An 18,346-nucleotide genomic window follows, 5' to 3' on the forward strand; every position below is an offset into this window, starting at 1 on the left:
CATTCGCGACATCATTAGAAAGATCCTCAGCTTGATGACAAAAATTTGCATGGTTTGCTTTGTTGTGTTTGTGTGTTTTGATGGTATTGAAGGTGAAAATCGGAGAGGATGTATTTATAGAGGTCCTTGGATGTTGTGGACCACATAAACTCTTAGTACAATGTGGTCCATACAAAAGAATCCTATGCTGAGGAATTCCGGATTACGTATTCCGGAATACACTTGCGCCCTGTGGTTTCCGGATTTAGTAATCCGAAAAGCATATATTTGGTTATTTTTATCTCATCTTTGCCGTAAATTAAAACATAATAACGCCGCATGCAATTAAATTCAACAACAGATAACTAACACGCAATTAAAACATAATGCAACAACTTAATTCAACAACACATTACTAACACGCAATTAAAACAACATAAAACACGCGATTAATTAAAACATAACACATTATCATGGATCATTCAAACTAACTTCTTCCTCCTCTGGTCCCTCCAGCAGAGCCCTGATCTCTTCGTAGTTCCTGGGCCGGTGCAAACTTTTCAGAATTTGTTCAGTAGATCTAACCAAAGAAGTGTCCAACTCGATCGGTCCTCTAGCGCTGTGTTGACCAAAGACAGAGAACATGGTTCTCACGTCGTCGTCGTTTGTGAGTTTCATCCGGCTGAAGCGAAGAGATCCGGCTGAGTCAGACAATGGACATCGATATTCGACACCGACCACCCTCCTTGTGTCTATGCGGTTGAGTTGACGGTTGATTTGATTCAGCTCATCCTTCAGCCCGGAGAGGGTGACATCGTCGCGAATCCTAAACAGATGGGGTGGTGTTCCACCGTTGTAGTAGACTGCCGCTACCTTGGTGTTCGGATCAAAGCCAGGGAATTCCATGAATTTTTTTTCTTGGTGTAGTTTACTTGTAGTGAAATCAGGGACCCCTATTTATAGAGGCATTTGGGCGCTGTGGACCACAAAAATTGTCGGTGCAATGCAGGCCACACAGAAGAATCCAATGCTGAAGCAATCCAAATTATACAATCCGAACCAACCCTCACCATACACAACGTCCCAAGTTTCACTTTGGGACACCCCATTATCGTCTTTTTCCGGAATACGTTATCCGGAATGCATGTCTAATCCGGATTATATCTTCCGGACTGCAGCAGAAGCTTTAGGCCGGTGGTCTGCACCACAAAGAAAACGTTTTTCAAACGTTTTGGGCGGTGGTCAAGTGTAAAAACACGTTTTTTGACCGGCATTGATGGTCTCCCACACGTTTTTTAACCCCCCCTCCCCTATAAATATGGTTCATTTTCTCAAAAATTTTCACACCTTCTTCTTTCTTCTCTTCTCCTCTTCTACAACGATGTGTTTCCATCGTTGGCCTTTCATAAAAAGAGGCCTCTTTGGAAATCCATCAGGGGTCATATGATCGGTCAATAGGGTAGGGGTGAGTCTGAATCTGAGGTGGGTTTGTCTGGGTGTCATGTTAACCATCATGGTCTCTTGTTCCCTAGAGGCACCTGTGCCCCCTCTGTCTCCCCACCAACAACATTTCTTCTTCCCCGCCATCTTCTTTCCTCCCACCCTCTTTCCTCTCGAAAAACTTTAGAATTAGGAACCTCTCGAGAGGTTGGGAATGGTTTCCACACATTTGAACATCGATGACAACATTACTTCTAGATTTTTGAAAAATGTTGGGAATGGATGCCAAAGATCTGGAAATCATGCCCCTGCCAATTCTGATGCAGAAAATGCAGTCTTAACATGCTTATGCATAATTTGACATTTTTAAGGATTCAATGGCTAAATGACTTGTTGCCACCACTTATACGCATCAAATTCATTACAGACAACATATAATCATCAAATACCAGGCTATTTCAACATAATTAAATTCACATCAAAGCTACTGGTTTTTAACATCAATTTTAATCCTCTTTGTTATGGTTCACATGCTTTTTAAGTTAAATCTTACATGGTAAGCCCCAAATGAATCTTTTAATATATTATTGGCAAAATTATTTACACATCAAATATAAAACTTGTCATTGCACGACACAAACACAATGTTTTATTTCAAAAGACTAGTTTGTAACTATAACATTATAGGTTTGATGTCACCTATGTTGTGCAAACATGAAACGTTCTAAAAATAGGAAAAGCAATGTAACCGAATATGTACCCAAAAAAAAAAAAAATTGTTACCAAATTATTTTTTTAGATAAACGAAATTACAATAGTCATTAAAAACTCACACACACAAATGGAGGAGCACAGTACAGTCACAATGTCCAACCTAGCAATTGTTACCAAATATTTAACCTAGATTTTCCAGTTGGGATCAGCTGTGTTTGTTTGGGTTGAGACACACTGTACATACTTTTTTTCGAAATCTTTCTAAATTGTTAATTTTCTGTCAACCAATTTAGAATTTTGTGGGGATTAACACAATTATCCATTCTAACATTGTTGGACTTTTGTGTAAAAAAAGAAAACAATGTTGGACTTTCCTTGTTTTGTCCTCCTTTTACGGTATCAAAAGATATTTAAATTCCAACTCTTTCCATATTGGTATTCAATTATTTGCCGCTTCAATAAAATAAAATATTCAATACAATCTTATTCTTCTTCGTTCTTCCAAACAACAAAGGATTTGCTTGTATTAATTTTTCAAATGGCAGGAGAGATGAGATCCATTCACAATTGGTGTGAAGCTGCACCAACCCTCCTAATATCTCATTCTAAAATTAGGAGATCCTCAAATTCCTTCAAATTAGAACCTATTATTGAAGAGGAACCACAAAGATCTAAGTCAATATTGGAAAAGGGCGTTCATTCTTTTCCTTTGCTACTCTCTGGATTATTGTACATTTTCTTTTATAGAGAATTGTCTATATTTGGAGCTTAGAAAAAGAAAAAGAAAAAAATATTGTTTATGACAATTGATTCTTGTACACATCTATCTAATCATAAATCTTATATAATGCAATTTTTTTTCTTTTGCAAAGGCAAATCTAACACATTAGAAGTACTCATACTCGTCTTTTATGGTACAGACAACCGGTAGAGTGTATTCCTAGTTTAGGTTTGATATTTTAACAGAAGATCCAAAACAACTTATATGATATGATAAAATTATAGATCTGACACCTATTTACCGATAACGCAGTTTGATATTCGTATAACTATAGACCAACAACAGACTGACTGAATCCAACCTTAGCTGCCTTCCATGGTCACATGGATGAAGCTTTAACAAAACTAGAAAATAGAGAGGTGCCATCTTTCAGAAGGATCTGCGGATGTCCTTGTTCAGCCTTGAAAATAAGGAAGAAAGAAATGAATAAAACTGATGTTATTTCATGTTGGTAAATAACTTGAGCCTCAAGGAAACTACAGAATGGCAGATAATACAAAAACATTGTATGAAATTCTCATAATATGCAGTTAACACTGACAAACAACTACACACACTCACATTGCAATTAACAAATGACATGTAAATCAACTTTGTGAAAATTTTGCAATGTTAATTTTAAGATATACATAGTAGTGCGTAAAATCATGTGCCAACAGAGAAGATCTGAATGGTGGAGAAAGAGAGTGGGGGCAGGGTGCAGTCAATTTGCTTTAATTTCAGTTTTTTTTATCTTAACAAACTAATGCACAAAGGTTGAAAAGAATTATTGTGAAGGTAACGAGTGCCCTAGTATAAGTTATTGTGTAGGTAACTAGTGCCCTATAAATGTTGTAGAACTAAATCAGACATTAACTATAGTAGCTGAACCAAAAGTACAATTAAGACAAGTAAAACATACCAGGTTCCCGTGATCAAGAATCAGAATATTATCCAGATTTATTACAGTTGAAATCCGGTGAGCAATTGTGATGACCGTCATTCCTTTGCATTCACTGGATATGGTGCTTTGCAGCAGGGAAGCAGTTTGGATGTCCACACTGGCAGTGCATTCATCCAAACAAAGAACCTAAGCACACCACAATAATCTACTGGTCAGATTTGGAAGAGGCTTATCATATATTATGTTGAGATATTTTCTTCGTAATATCTAGAAACACGTTTCTTTGTATCATATAATGAGCTACAGTGAAGTTGTTGCTTAAGAAGATACTACTATCATCATCAACAAAATTAAACTACGACGGAAAAAAATATATATAGTACAACCATTCTTACTTTTGAAGATTTAAGAAGTGCCCGTGCAAGGCAAAGAAGCTGCCGCTGGCCAACTGAAAATGACGTCCCCCCTTCCTTTACAAGAACATCCAACCCTCCGGCTGCTTCTACTTCCTCTTTCACATGGCACTTCTCCAGTGCATCCCAAATTTTTGAGTCATCATTCGTTTTGAATGGATCTAGGTTATCCCTAGAATTTTGAAGATGTTCAAAATACAGGATATCAAGTAGACATGAAATATGTGTGCAATGAAAATAAATGCTAATGCAACTCTTTCCCAAAAATATAGTGAGAATATTATAGCATGCTAAGAAAAATCAAATTGAGTACCGTAGTGATCCTTCAAACAAGAATGGACTCTGAGGAACAATAGCCAAATGTGTTCGTAGTTCTCTCACAGGAATATTTTGAATGTCCATGCCATCAACTGTGATAGAGCCTGCACATATTGGGGTGAGACGGAAAAGTGCAGTTAACACACTAGACTTTCCAGCCCCTGTTCTTCCAATTATTCCAACCTGATTACATGCCATGTAAAGGTATTAGACGAAGCTTTATACATATCCAAGACTATACGAAAACAGAAAAAATTTAAGTATCATGCATTACCTGTGTCCCTCCTTCAATTTTAAAACTAATATTGCAGAGTGCAGCTGGTAAAGATGGCATATATTTCAAAGTCACACGTTGAAATTCAATAACTCCTTGATTTGGCCAATCCGGATTCAAGTATTGACATCCAGCTTGTTCTTCTTGAGGGATATCCATGTACTAGAAAACATTTAATGTATGATAAGTATTGGAGTCTATACGTTTAAATATCTTTCTACTAAGTGAGATAACAAGTCTATCCATACTTGATGGGCTCTTTCGATTGAAACCATTTCTTTTTCTGTTTCAGTGAAACTTGTTAGGAAACTCCCCAGCAGGGACACAATTGGTGCCGCGTACGAGAGGGCCAATCCAACCTGTTGAAAAAATTAAATGTCATGATAAGTTTTTTGTATTTGTCGGTAGATCAATTCAGATATTTGCTAAGAGGAAAACAAACCAGTCCTGGGGTGCCAAAATTGATAGGCAAACTGCCATGAGATCCGGCAACAGCCATCAGGGCTATGAATGAGATGATAAATGCAGCTAATAACTGGAAGAAAGTCATTATTAGCAACAAAAGAATTGATATTCCAGATTTTGTAAGTTCAAATCTAATATAATATTGAACAACTAATTTTGCAAAGTGTAAAGCTTTAGGTGCATTGCCCTTTTTTCTTTGATTGAAATGTCAGTAAACTCAAAAGGAAAGCCACATACCTGAAGACGCAAGGAAAGCCACAGACTCGCCACTATCTCTGTATAGGAAGTCTTTTGATATAGTGTAATGTGGTCAGTAAATTTGGAAAAGAAAAAGTCCTGTCCACAATGACCATTGTACCAGAGTTAAACAGTTGCACAAATTCAAAAGGCTGGTATGAAAATCTCAACTCAGCACACGGTGATATGGTAAGCAAATGATAACCTGAGAAGAGCAAAGAAACAAACCTTCCACGAGTAAAATCTTAGGTTATGGATAAACAAAATTTCTTGAAGAAATTTCACACAGTTAAACTGGGTTTTTGAAACACAAATTTAATTATCAGTACCAATAGGCCCATTCTATGCACCATTTTTCATATGGTTCATGGATATGATAAGTATATTTTAAAAAGATAACTATTTCTCATCCATAAACAATGTTCATCATCACATCTTAAGTTATTAGTAAAGTTCTTCTACATGGTGCAAAAGTTTCTCCAACCTCATGATCCATAGTTCAAAGATTACTTCCTCCGCATTTACAATTGAATTAGCTTTTAAATGATGGTAGCAGTAAGAATTGGAAGTCATTAAATGACACTCCTTACCTATAACTGTTATGATCTATGTAATATACATGAAAACAAATTTCTACTTATTATTATTATTATTATTTCTGTAAAATGACAAATGCATCTACCTCAGATTTAAATGCCCTTATAGTTGATGAACCGTCAAGTGTTTCGGTGAAAGATGTATATATTGGTGAGCGAGAAACACTATCCAGTCGTCGTAATTCTCTCGATGTTGACCTGTAGAAGAACTGAAGCCATTGCATTGGTCAGTTCAACCAGCAGAATGGTTAAATCCAAGAGAATGATAATAAGCAAAATGAGTACCTGAAGTCTACTGTATATATACCAAAATGGCAATAGCAGAACTAAGAAGAAGATCTACAAAAATATAAAAATATATTGATGATGGAGACAATTAATGCAAATTTCAAAATCTCAGTGCATAAGAAAAACTAAGAAAAATTACGAATACCTGTACGTAAGACAAAATAATTGCAATACCCAGAAGGCCTACAAAATTAGCCAGGAGAATGTTCAAAATAAATGGAAGAGAATCATCGATTGTATAAAGATCTGAAGATAACCTGCACAAAACATTATAAATCATGAAGTCTACAAATCTCATATGTGTATAATCTGCAATGGCTTGAAGGCATCATATTCTAACCTATTCAGTATTCTTCCGCCAGGGGTCTGATCAAAGAATTGCACAGGTGCATTGATAAGCTTGCTGAGCAATCTATTGTGTACCTTGGTTGCCGCTTGTAAGCCACCAAATGCAAAAGAGAACGCCCTCACCAATGTAAAAAGGGAATTCATAATACAAAAGAGACATAGTATAGCCTGGGGCATTAATTATCATCTCAAAATTAGAAAGTTACATTTATTAGTAGCCGACGGTAACTAGATGTTATGAACAGAAAAAAAAGAACTTTCAATTAAGCTTAATATTTCCACCATGATCTTTACAGAATGATAGTAGGGGATTCCAAATTATAAAAAAAATAAGGAACTTCAAGAAATTCTCAGTATTTTATGTAAAAAAAAAGTTTTGGAATAAAAGTATTTTGTTCTGCTTCTTGAATTATACACAGTGCCAAAAAATATTTATTCTATCAACAGTATATCCTGCAAAAAAGGTACTAAGGAATCCATCACTACAGATCAGCCCATTACCAGATAGAAAGACATAGAGTAACTTGTTTGACCGTCTTCCGTTGTGGAATCAACCCAATATGAAAGCCATAAATCATTTCCATTGCGCGAAGCTTGCATCAGAATAGCTGATAGACATATAATAATGGCAATGAACCAGCCAGTAAAAGCAGCATAGTTCCTGCATAAGACACTAAAGTGTTAATGTACAATTTAAATCGCAAAAGATCACTTAAAAAATTGACAACTTAAGCTCCTCGTACATGACTGATATCAACAATCAATGTGTTTATACTCACTTATACACTCCAAGTTCAACTTTCCCTTCTTTCCTCAACTCAACTTCAATTACATCCTCTGCTCCCTCCAGAGCATGCATGACAATTCTATCAGGAAGAGACTGCTCCTCGGATATAGAAGAATTTGTGCTGCAAGATTTCTGAGGATTATGTGAAGTTGAATCCATTTCATTCAATGGGGAGAATGCTGTATATAAAGAAGTTGGAAAGTCAGCTGAACTTCCCATCCACTTTATGTGTCCTTTGTCCAATACAACAATCATATCTGCAGAAGATATTGCCTGCATATAAAATTTAGACACATCATTATGCTAACCCTCGTACAATACACAAACAAATATAAATATATAGGAGGAATCCAATTATATTGGGGTAACACTTTGATTATTATGCCACTCATAATTTTAGATACAGTGTGATTCTTGTTGATCCAACCATTAAAACATAACTACATATTACATTGATTATTTGTGTCAAATCTCATAAGATTTTAAACATAAATAAGTTTATACTCAAATAGTTCTTATTTTTATATATTTCACAAAGATAATATTAATCTTGATATACCTCAATGATTGATTAAATAATTTTGGATTAAGGTAAAAATCTTACATATATGATATATAAGATAGTATATTCAATCCTATGATGAATTTTGAGAAACAAAATTTTGGTAAAATGTTATGGAATACTGTAGTAGTCCTTAAGTATCATTCAGTGCAAATTCATACAAACAACACAGACACAAACATAAAATAATTGTAAAGAGAGTACACAACAACCTGAATGTTGTGGGTACAGAGCAATCGGGTTTTTCCCTTCATAAGTGGACCAAGAATGGCATTGTGTAAGATCCACTGAGCAACTTGTACATCAACTGCACTCAGGATGTCATCGAGCATAATAACATCTGAGTCATGATACAGTACCCTGCCAATTAGACAATATTTAGTTCTTTTTCTTCATTATAATTAAATCATAAAAACCACATATAAGCTAGTGTGGTGAAAGGTGAAACGGAAGCTTGCACCTTGCCAACGCAAGACGAGCTCTCTGTCCACCTGATAAGTTGACTCCTTTCTCTCCAATATAAGCCATGTCACCACCAACCATCGATGAGATATCAACATCCAACGTACATGCATTTATTGTATCCGCATACCTGCTTACAGTAGGAAGATAATAAAGTGGAAAGAGCAAAACTTTGTTTGTTCAAAACATGCTTGTAAAGTTAAAGTTCACAGGAATCAGAGGAAATAGGTCTAAGATTCAATCAGATAAAAAGTATTAGATTGTTGAAGGCGTTATACCTTTCGGGATTATAGCTTTTCCCAAATAATATGTTGTCACGAACTGTTCCAGATATAATCCAAGGGACCTGAGAGTTTTGGGAAATTAAGAAATAAGAAATTTCATTCTGAGGTTATATATATGGTATTATCACATACAAACCTGTGGTACATAAGCTACAGATCCATGGGAATAAATAGATCCATGATCAAGCCGCATTTCTCCGAGAATTGAATATATCAGGGACGATTTACCGGAACCAACCTGAACATATGCAGCTGGTGAAGTGAAATTATAAATGTAACTGTGGGTGTGCTTCAGATATTAGGTGATGTGCATTTCTTTCCATTTAATTTATCAAATTTAATTGTCGAATATTAAAATTACTGATGATTCTAACAGACGCAGATGACTAAGTGGTAGGATCATGACCTATTTCTCATATTTTGAACTAAAGATTTCAAATATCTATTAGCAATGTGATATGGAAACGTGATAGGCAGATATCCATTGTAATTTCTTTACCGCGTTTGACACTGTTTTTATTTTACTGGATAAAGACATTGACAAAATTCAAACAAGGATCTGACCTCTCCAATAACTGCAACAAAGGAACCCTTGAACAGGCTAAGAGTCACGCGGTTCAACACCAGATTTATTGCTTCTTCATCACCACTTGACCAAGAACAGCATGCGTCTTGGATAAAGACAGCCAAATCTTGTAAAGAATCTGGCTGTTTACTCAGGAATGATGATGAACAGGAACTGTTCTCTCCCACTTCCCGTCTATGTTCAGGGCAAGAGAGAAACCTACTCAACCGTCTGGAAGATATGATGGCCTACAGTGGAGTTAGAGATTCTTTTCATTCTAAAAACTAATGAATGTGTAAAAAAGTTACTTATGTTGATAAAATTCATATGGAATATAGGAGACTCACATCAATCAATCCATTAATCACCCAAGGGAATGAATTAAGTGGCGAAATCAGTGTGTTAAACAAAGCAATACAAGTGAAAACCTGCAATTAAGATTTGCTTGACCGCATGAAATCTCTAAACAACTGACAGAAAAAATAATTAAATGAAAAATAAAAAGAAAGAAAAATTTATCAGTAAGACTAGGTATAACAAGCTTAAAATACCGTTGCAGCATCAAGTTGATGTCCCATCAAAGCAAAGAGTCCAAATGTGCAAAGAGAAAAGAGTGATGGTGTTGTAGCCCAAAAGAATACACACCATGCATCCAAGTACTTCCGAGTCTATAAAACACAGATGAAACATGATGATCAAAATAAAATAAGAAGAAAAGGAAAACATTCCATTTGATTGTGCCATTCTTAAACACTAGCTTAGCAGCTTCTAAGAGCTTTTTTGCATAAAAGGCTTACAGCCAAGTGTTTCACTTCCAAGGATCTTGTCTCCATTAACCAACTAGAAAAAAGAAGTTCCCATCCATACATCTTCAAAGTGCGAATATAAGTCAAAAGTTCTCCTGTTCTACGAATCCTGAAAGAAGCATAATGTTAATATTATATGTACCAGTAGCTTTGGTAATATTCGTCCATTAATGTCCAACAGAATGAAGGAAAATGGTAAAATTAGGAAGAAAAAAAAAAGGTAAGCAACTGCTAGAAATATGAATCAAATCACTGCTGACCAAGTATTCTTCACAAATTTATTTTTGGATAAAAATATGAAAATTTATAAAGACAAACACACAATAATTATAATGAGTATAGAGGATAACGGATCCCCTAAATGCAAAGGAGGTCACTGTCCCCAAAGAAAAAGAAAAATAAATTATTACTTATGGGAAAGGCAATAATGTATGGATACCTTTCATCCTTCTGCTTCATCATTTGCTCAGTTGCCCTTGCAATCAATGTTGATATCCATTTATTCACTGCATCAATTAAAATTCAATAATAAATAAACTACTTTTTTCAATAAATAAAGACTTGACTATATTTTTGTATATTAAAATGAGTTTTTTTTTTTTTAATTTGTTTTAATCTAAGTATTCAATTTTGAGACCTGTTATTGATGAGAATGGGAACTGCAGTGTAGAGAATGGTTAACAACTTAGTTCAGTAATGTGTTATGTGTTACATCACTCAAGTGCCACAAGTATAAATTTCTCTTGAGAATTCAGTTCAGTTACTGATGCACACAAGTAGGTGAAAAACAAATAAAAAATTAACTGAAATTTTGTTAGAGTGACGGTTCTACCTGGTATCAATAAAATGGTTATTGCTAATCCAGACACAAAAGCAAATTTGACTTGAGTATACAAAAGATAAAGCGCCACTCCAATCTGTAAAGGCAGGCTGAAACAATAAAGCCAGTGTTTAAGATATATGCAATTTAAACATCATTAAAACATTAACATTCATGATTTGACATCAATTGTAGACTACAGAAGATGGTTTCATCAAATACATTTAGGTTAAACTCAATCATCACATACAGCTAATAACTCAAAATTCGATTACACTTGAAAGTAGGTGATGCTGAAATTATATTTGTAATCCTTAATAAAAATCATATACAAAAAATAATTAAATTTTAGAAATAGTTTTTATTGTAGGTAAAACACAGAAAGCTCTTTACAAGACAATAAGCCTGTAGGACTATAAATATTCAGGAGATAAGGAAAAAGATAGTTTGATGAAATACCCTAAAAATTAAGGGAGTACCTCCACATATCATGGAAACTATTACACAAGTTGACAGTTCGGTCAGCATCCACCGACATAAATGTTTGAATTTCTCCATTTGTGAATTTTGAACGCTCTGCTAGGTTCACATATAGACACTTGAAACAACATCAAACAATATAAACATTTTAGGATGAGGTTGCTAGACTGTAGAAGCCATATGTATGAATCAATAACAACATCATTTGGGGAGAGGGGGACAGCATGCACATTTCATTTTTATGTACAGACAATAAATTTTTAGCATACCTTCTCATAGATTAGAGTCATGATACTAGATCGCAGCTTTAGCTTCAGTTTGGAAAGACGAAAAGTATATTGTGTATCTAAAAAAGATCTAGAACAAAAGGACACTGATTTACTAATTGATATTGGTAAATGCAGCAAAAGATGCATTAAAGAACTTATATAAATTCATACAGATCCAACATAGGTTGCTCAAAGTCAGATATGCAACATGAAAATATTGACCAACACAAGTAAAAGGCATTAAACACGTGCATGTGTAGGTTCATTAAGAGAATCATTTCTCTTTTTTTCTCTACATATGGTTGCTTTTTAATGGGGTTTGGATATTTGATTTGCACAGATTGGACAGGTGTGTGGAAATTTGAAGGCTGCCTAATCCTGCCACTAATTGTACTCTTCCCTAACCACTTCTACTAGAAGCTTAAGCTGTTTATGTGGAGGACTTCCTATGAATGGTTTTTATATATCAAACACACCAACATAGTTTCATTTTCCATTAAATCAAGATAATGAATCATAGGTTTTAACTTTTCAGTCTTTCTAATTTCTATTTTATTTACACAATTATGTAGGAATTCTACCAAATGAAAAGCAGTTAGTTAATCGATAGAATATTATTTCGTACTTTTTTATCAAACTATCAATAGTATCAGAATGAGTTTTGAACAAATCAATCAACCATAAAGATGTTTGTCAATAAATCTTTAATTTGATATAGTGCAAGATAAAGCATCCAAAGTAGCAGCAAGAAGTAGACAAGCACTGAATTATATAAATACAAACTTACTTAATTATTGATGTGAGACCCAAGGATAGTGCAAGTAAATACCCATCCCAACTTGCTGAACCTGAAAGACGTAACAAAAATGGAACCAATATTTTAGGTTTTTGTGTGAATGGGCAGATAAGAAGCTACAAAAAAAAACAATTCTCCGAAAAGAAAGGGGGGATGGGACTATTATTGTTGTTACCATGTTTCATTTGGCAAATGAATTTATGTATCAAAGATTATGAAATAAAAGCAGTAAGCACAAAGAATGTGATATAATGGAGAAGCATTTCAATGAATTTATTGTTGAAACCTTGTTGAAGAAATTTGATCAGCTTGTTGAGAAGCAATGGTCCCGCAAAACCAATACCATCATTTATCACCTGGAAGAATTTCAAATACTTTGTAGTTCTAGAGCACAAAATGAAATAAAATAAAATAAAACATAGTTAGATCATAATTTTGGTTTCTTCTTAGGAAAGGAATTGGTTTTTTAATATTGACATGAATTTACTTCACAAAAGGCAAGCCAATACTATAAAAAAAAGGACAGGATAAAAACTTCATATCATTTGGAAAAGTCATGTTTTCTGAACAAGTGAACAATAAAGTAAATAATTCAACTGTCAAGGTATCAAAGCCATTAAATTGAAGTGATAATCCATGTAATCCTACTTTTAAATTGACATGACAGTCCATTCAGCATCTAAACATTTAAAACACGTCAAGGTATCAGCACTAATAACTAGGATATAGGACAGATGCAATACATTGACTATCTGGGTAATGGAAAGAATTGGTGTCATCTAATAAATGTTAGATACATGTAAAATATGTTTGAAGGAAGCGGTGTTACACCAGCCTATAGCAGGAAGCTTAAACATATAGAACAAATATCGCATATAAATAGAGAAAGGTCAAGCTTCAATATTTTAGGAACTTAGATTTATGTAGCAGCACAAGAGTGGAAACTGTGATTTGGTGTAGAAAAATACCTTCAATAAACCAAGGCAGAGATATGGCCATCCATACGCATTACAAAGTGCTCTAAACAAGGATGGATTTGAACTATTATTACTTACTTGAGCTTGCCAGCTATTCAAAATTATATCATGACAGAAAGAAGGACCCATATCAGGTAGTAGTGGCAGAAGATCGTCAGAGTCTAATTGCTTTAGCACACCTTGATTCATTACAGGACTTATGAATTTGAAAGTCATAAAATCCCACAAGTTACCATTATTTCCCTTCAGAAAGAAAGTTTGAAAGAGTCAACTAACGAGAGCATATCAATCTTATAAAAAGTTTAAGAAAAACAAAACAGAGGTGATGATCAATAGACAGTATATCAATTTTCACAGAAAGTCTTTGGCAAATAAACCTGTCAACTTTCAATTTGGTAATTAACCACCAAGTCAGACTTTTTTTTATCTATTTCTGGTTAGTGAAATTATATTCCTACCGCTCGTAAGTTAAAAAAACTCAACTGTAAACCCATCCATTAGTTCCGTTTAAAAAGTTCATACTTTGGAATCAAAATTTCAAGTTAGCAATTTCTTCAAGCATAAGCTAACTTCTGAAAGTTTATGAAACCATTTGACACTGTCAAATTCAAAAACAGATTTTCACATTTCCCCCTGACATGTCCACTCATTGTGTAAACAAACAGTATGCAAGAAATAAATTGTATTCAAATCTAACAATTATAGCCTGCACGTATATCAGAGACTAATTATCTTAAGTGAGACTAGCGCAGTTTGAGAAGAGTTACAAGTGACAACATGTACTTACAAGGTCATGATTACCACCTTCCTCAAGGTCCCCTCCATTAGAAAGAAGCGGATCTTCCAATAAACTAAAATTATGACAGCAGTTCAGTCAAGAGCTTTTGATGTAATTTGGAAGCAAAACATATACTGCATATACTAAATGACACAGACAATTAAATGAAATGCACTTCATTCACTTGGTGCAGTTATAAGATCAAATCATTTTGAATATGTTAGAACACATAAGGAAAGTGAACTGGGAGAACAGTTGAGCTATCAACTGTCTCATGGACCACCTTTAAAAAAATTATTAATACTTATCACTAATCTTAAAAAGAAAGGATTATATAAGAATGATAGACCAGTATATACCTGCTTTTGGAAGATAATCTCTTTATCCTGATCACATTGATAACTATGCCAAATGATAAATTCAAGAGTACAACTAAACTTTCCAAGATGCATGCTGAAACCTGAAATGAAAATTATCCCAAATCTTTGACATCTATCATATGGTACAAGATTTATTTGAAAATGAAGTAGCCACAAAATAACGGCACCTCCAATGATGGAAACTTGGTTATCAAATGGAAAATCCCCAACATTGGTTTCAGAATCCACCAGAAACATAAGACACGGTTGAAGACTATGCAGTGACTGCTTGCACACTTGGTGAAGAGAGTGATATTTGCCTACATATAGGCATAAGTTGATATTTAAATCAAATGCATTAAACTCTTGAGAAGCTGACAACTAAAAATCAGGAAACTTACCCACACCAACAACTCAGAACAGCTATGTAACCACTTATGATATCCAACAAAGTGACCATCATGTTCTTTCTTCAGCAGAAAAATTATTTCCAAAACTGAACAACATGCTCCAATGGGTGGTACAAAATAAAGGACGAATTTCTCCGGAAGACTCATCTGTTGATTCATTTCAAAAGTATCAAACATGAATAGAATTATCTCATCTCAGGTATATACTATAATACATAGATCATTCAACAATGTATGACTATTAATGGACAATCTATGAGCTCTATTACTGTATAGAACAGAGTTGAAAGCTTGCAAAGAACTGTGTTATGAATATAAAACAGGGCAGTTTCTTTGTGGTACGTTTCTTGTGCCTTCTCAAAACCCTTTTATAATCACAAGATCAGCTACTAGTACCTGAATGTCCGATCTCTGAGCTCCTCGGCCACCAATCTTTTGTTTAATTCCAAGCACAACAATCATAACAATAGTCACTACATTCACTGAAAAACCTAAAACAGTATGGATTATTAAGGAAAATAAATTCATACAAGGGGAAAAATTGTCATGCAGAAACTTAAAACTACAATCTCAAAAAAAAAAAAAAAAGTAAGGATATATGTCTTGGAAACACTCGGAGAATCCTCTTTCATCCCATACCTGTAAACCAACATTGCAAGAAAAAGGTAAAATTCATTATGAAAGTGTAAAGAACCTTATACACAGTCTAATATCCCTTTTCTTTAAGACCAATATTCTCAATGCTTCAGAAACAATGTTAGTACTTAGTTGCAGTTACACTAACACTGACACAAATATGACGGACGCCGGACATGATAATGTCACACTAATAATAATTTAAAAAAATGGAAGAAATTGAATGTAACTTCCAACACAAGTAGTTACATTCAATTTCTGGATTCGATTGAAATGCAGAATTTGGTTAAGAAAGCATCAGGCGGCCTAGGTTTTAGTGGCAAAGAAAGAGAATATGATGAGTAAAAATTTGACAGAAAATGTAGTGTTTGATATTCAGTCAATTCATAATGAAATAGCTAACATGAAAATAAATGTAACGTTAGAATTTGGAAAAATTAACAAGTTAAAAGCTAGAGATTATGAGATTGAGGTTGAGAGTTATAATTAAGTGTTGGTTTTTCTTGTTAAGAATAAATAAATAAATAAATGAATAGAAGAGTTGGAAATGGGAAGAAAGGAAAGGGAAAGAGATGCATACAGATGGAGAATTAGGGCAAATTAGAGCGAATAAGAAGAAGTTGTCCATTGAAGTGGAAGAAGAACAGAACAGAACAGAACAGAGCACAACAACAATAACACTGTTTAAGCTTAAGTTTAATTTTTTAGTAGTGGGGTTCGGTTCCTTTCTACTTTATTTATTTATTATTATATACTGCTATGATCTCATGTCCTTTACATGCAAATATATCAATATATTATTATAAATAAATAAATAAAAAGTAAATGTCAATATAATCAAGGGATATTCTATTTTGTTTAAACTTATGTTCCACCAATTATTTTAATTTAAAGTTAGAATTGTAATTTTGACTTTAAATGTGATTTAGATTTATTTAAATTGATTGTACAACTTAGTTTTATCGATGAGTTTTTTTTTTTTATAAGAGTTTCATTGATGAGTTAAAATATAGATGTTTGGTAACGTATTTAAACATAAATAAATTAAAGGGAAATCAAATTTTATCACCCCATAATCAAACTCACACTTATAATATATTAACACTATTATTTCGTTTTTGTACTAACACTATTCTTTTTAGGAGACTCTTTGTAGAATTAAGGTCAAGGGTTAGTGCATTTTGAGTGAAATTCTAGAGTTGAGAAACACATTTTAAACACTTTAGATAGTGAGATGCGATTTTATTAGAGGAAAGATCAAAAGTTTTTTCTCTTTGTTTTCTTGAGTGATTATGAAGTGAGGGTTGAGAGATAAAAGGAGAGAAATTATGGATTGCTCTTGGTGAGCAATTGAAAATAATTTTTTAGTCAATTTTGTAACTCTCTTTGGAGAAAAAAAAAATTGTACAAATTTGTGTTTGTTCAAGTTGAACATTGAAAACTAATTATTTTTGTGATTATTGTAAAGACTCATTGATAGACGTGGATTGGAGAATTGTTGTCTCCTTCAAATGTAAGTCAATTTAGGCATTGAATCTATTGTTGCTTGATCAGTTTAGTTTTGGTTGTCTTCATCATTTGTTTCACTATGTTGAACTTGAAACCCTAAACAACTACAACACGAGCTTACGGTGATAAGGTAATAAAACGGTTAAAAACAATTTTATCACTAAAGCATATTGAAGTCATAATACTTGGGATTTTGGATTGTCTTGAATCTAAACCCAACACATGATAATTCAGAAGTATGATAATTCAAAAGTAAAGCTTTCTTTGTAAAGTAACGCTGAAGGACCGGTTCATTCATGTGGATTATCAATGACCAAAAATATTGTTTCACAAAGCACTTTAATAAGTGGAAACTTTATGGAGAAAAGTATGCACAATGACAAAGTTACTCCACAATTAATCTGTAACCAGATTGATCAACGTCATGTGCATGGCAATGAGACATAAAGGAAACATATTAAAAGAAGGGATAAGGGATTAAAGTTCCTCGAATCTCTGCTCTATTAAAATCTGAGCTTCCCGTGCAACTTTGATGTGGCCTTAAAAAATGTCATCCATATCATAATTCCACTACACTTGTTAAAGAAAAATCATGATTGGGATTTATATGAGCAATGTAGGCTTAAATAAGTAAAAGGTCCCTGTAAGTTAGCACGTTTTTGGTTTTAGTCCCTGTATATTTTTTTGTTGCGAAACAACCCTTGTATTTACTTAACCTTTTGAAATTGGTCCCTACTGTCTATTTCCGTCAAAAAAACGCATTGCTGGCTAACGGACGCATACGTGGCACTTGATGAGTTGGCAACTGGTCTTAGTAGAGGGACTAAAACCAAAAACGCATTTTTACATAAGGACGAAATTAAAAAAACATAATAATCAAATTTGAAATTTAAAATTCATTCTTTCCACCTTCTTCCTTGCTCAGTTCTATCTCTCTTCTTCATTCCTTCCATGTCCACCCTCTCAAAGCTCATCAAAAACACATTTCCTTATTGAGCAAACTCTTGTTTTTCGAGCAACAACAAAAACAACAACAGCTTATCTTCCTCTCACATTTTTTGACTTGCATTTTGCTGGTCCAGTCTACGTTAAATGCATATTCTTCGATCC

General features: G+C 34.0%; 2 protein-coding genes across 3 annotated transcripts; both read right to left on the reverse strand.

The window, feature by feature from the left end:
* Positions 1 to 450: 450 nt before the first annotated feature.
* On the reverse strand, positions 451 to 885 carry LOC146951596 (uncharacterized). The gene has a single exon (XM_085748757.1). It carries the CDS (start codon positions 883 to 885, stop codon positions 451 to 453), a length of 435 nt encoding a protein of 144 aa, XP_085604883.1.
* A 2,008-nt stretch (positions 886 to 2,893) lies between these two features.
* On the reverse strand, positions 2,894 to 16,450 carry ABCC13 (multidrug resistance-associated protein 11). 2 transcript variants are annotated; one of them, XM_085747597.1, is made up of 36 exons: positions 16,308 to 16,450; positions 15,690 to 15,730; positions 15,488 to 15,590; positions 15,083 to 15,238; positions 14,870 to 15,001; positions 14,682 to 14,782; positions 14,332 to 14,395; positions 13,536 to 13,787; positions 12,854 to 12,923; positions 12,559 to 12,619; positions 11,772 to 11,859; positions 11,502 to 11,620; positions 11,035 to 11,132; positions 10,642 to 10,708; positions 10,194 to 10,311; positions 9,948 to 10,064; positions 9,744 to 9,824; positions 9,396 to 9,644; positions 8,968 to 9,069; positions 8,826 to 8,893; positions 8,546 to 8,677; positions 8,298 to 8,445; positions 7,516 to 7,796; positions 7,238 to 7,397; positions 6,729 to 6,904; positions 6,534 to 6,645; positions 6,386 to 6,439; positions 6,187 to 6,309; positions 5,505 to 5,603; positions 5,245 to 5,337; positions 5,051 to 5,161; positions 4,803 to 4,964; positions 4,524 to 4,711; positions 4,193 to 4,382; positions 3,816 to 3,983; positions 2,894 to 3,314 (listed from the first exon to the last, which is right to left on the reverse strand). In XM_085747597.1, the coding sequence occupies exons 1-36, from the start codon at positions 16,353 to 16,355 to the stop codon at positions 3,234 to 3,236; spliced, it is 4,413 nt and encodes a 1,470-aa protein (XP_085603723.1). In that variant the 5' UTR covers positions 16,356 to 16,450; the 3' UTR covers positions 2,894 to 3,233. The 2 variants fall into 2 exon arrangements, with proteins under 2 accessions (XP_085603723.1, XP_085603724.1); XM_085747598.1 differs by lacking the exon at positions 6,386 to 6,439.
* Between the last annotated feature and the right edge of the window lie 1,896 nt (positions 16,451 to 18,346).

The sequence above is a fragment of the Medicago sativa genome, chromosome 2 (assembly GCF_051527215.1).
Source record: "Medicago sativa cultivar Bolivia chromosome 2, Bolivia_mono, whole genome shotgun sequence".
Lineage (NCBI taxonomy): Eukaryota > Viridiplantae > Streptophyta > Magnoliopsida > Fabales > Fabaceae > Medicago > Medicago sativa.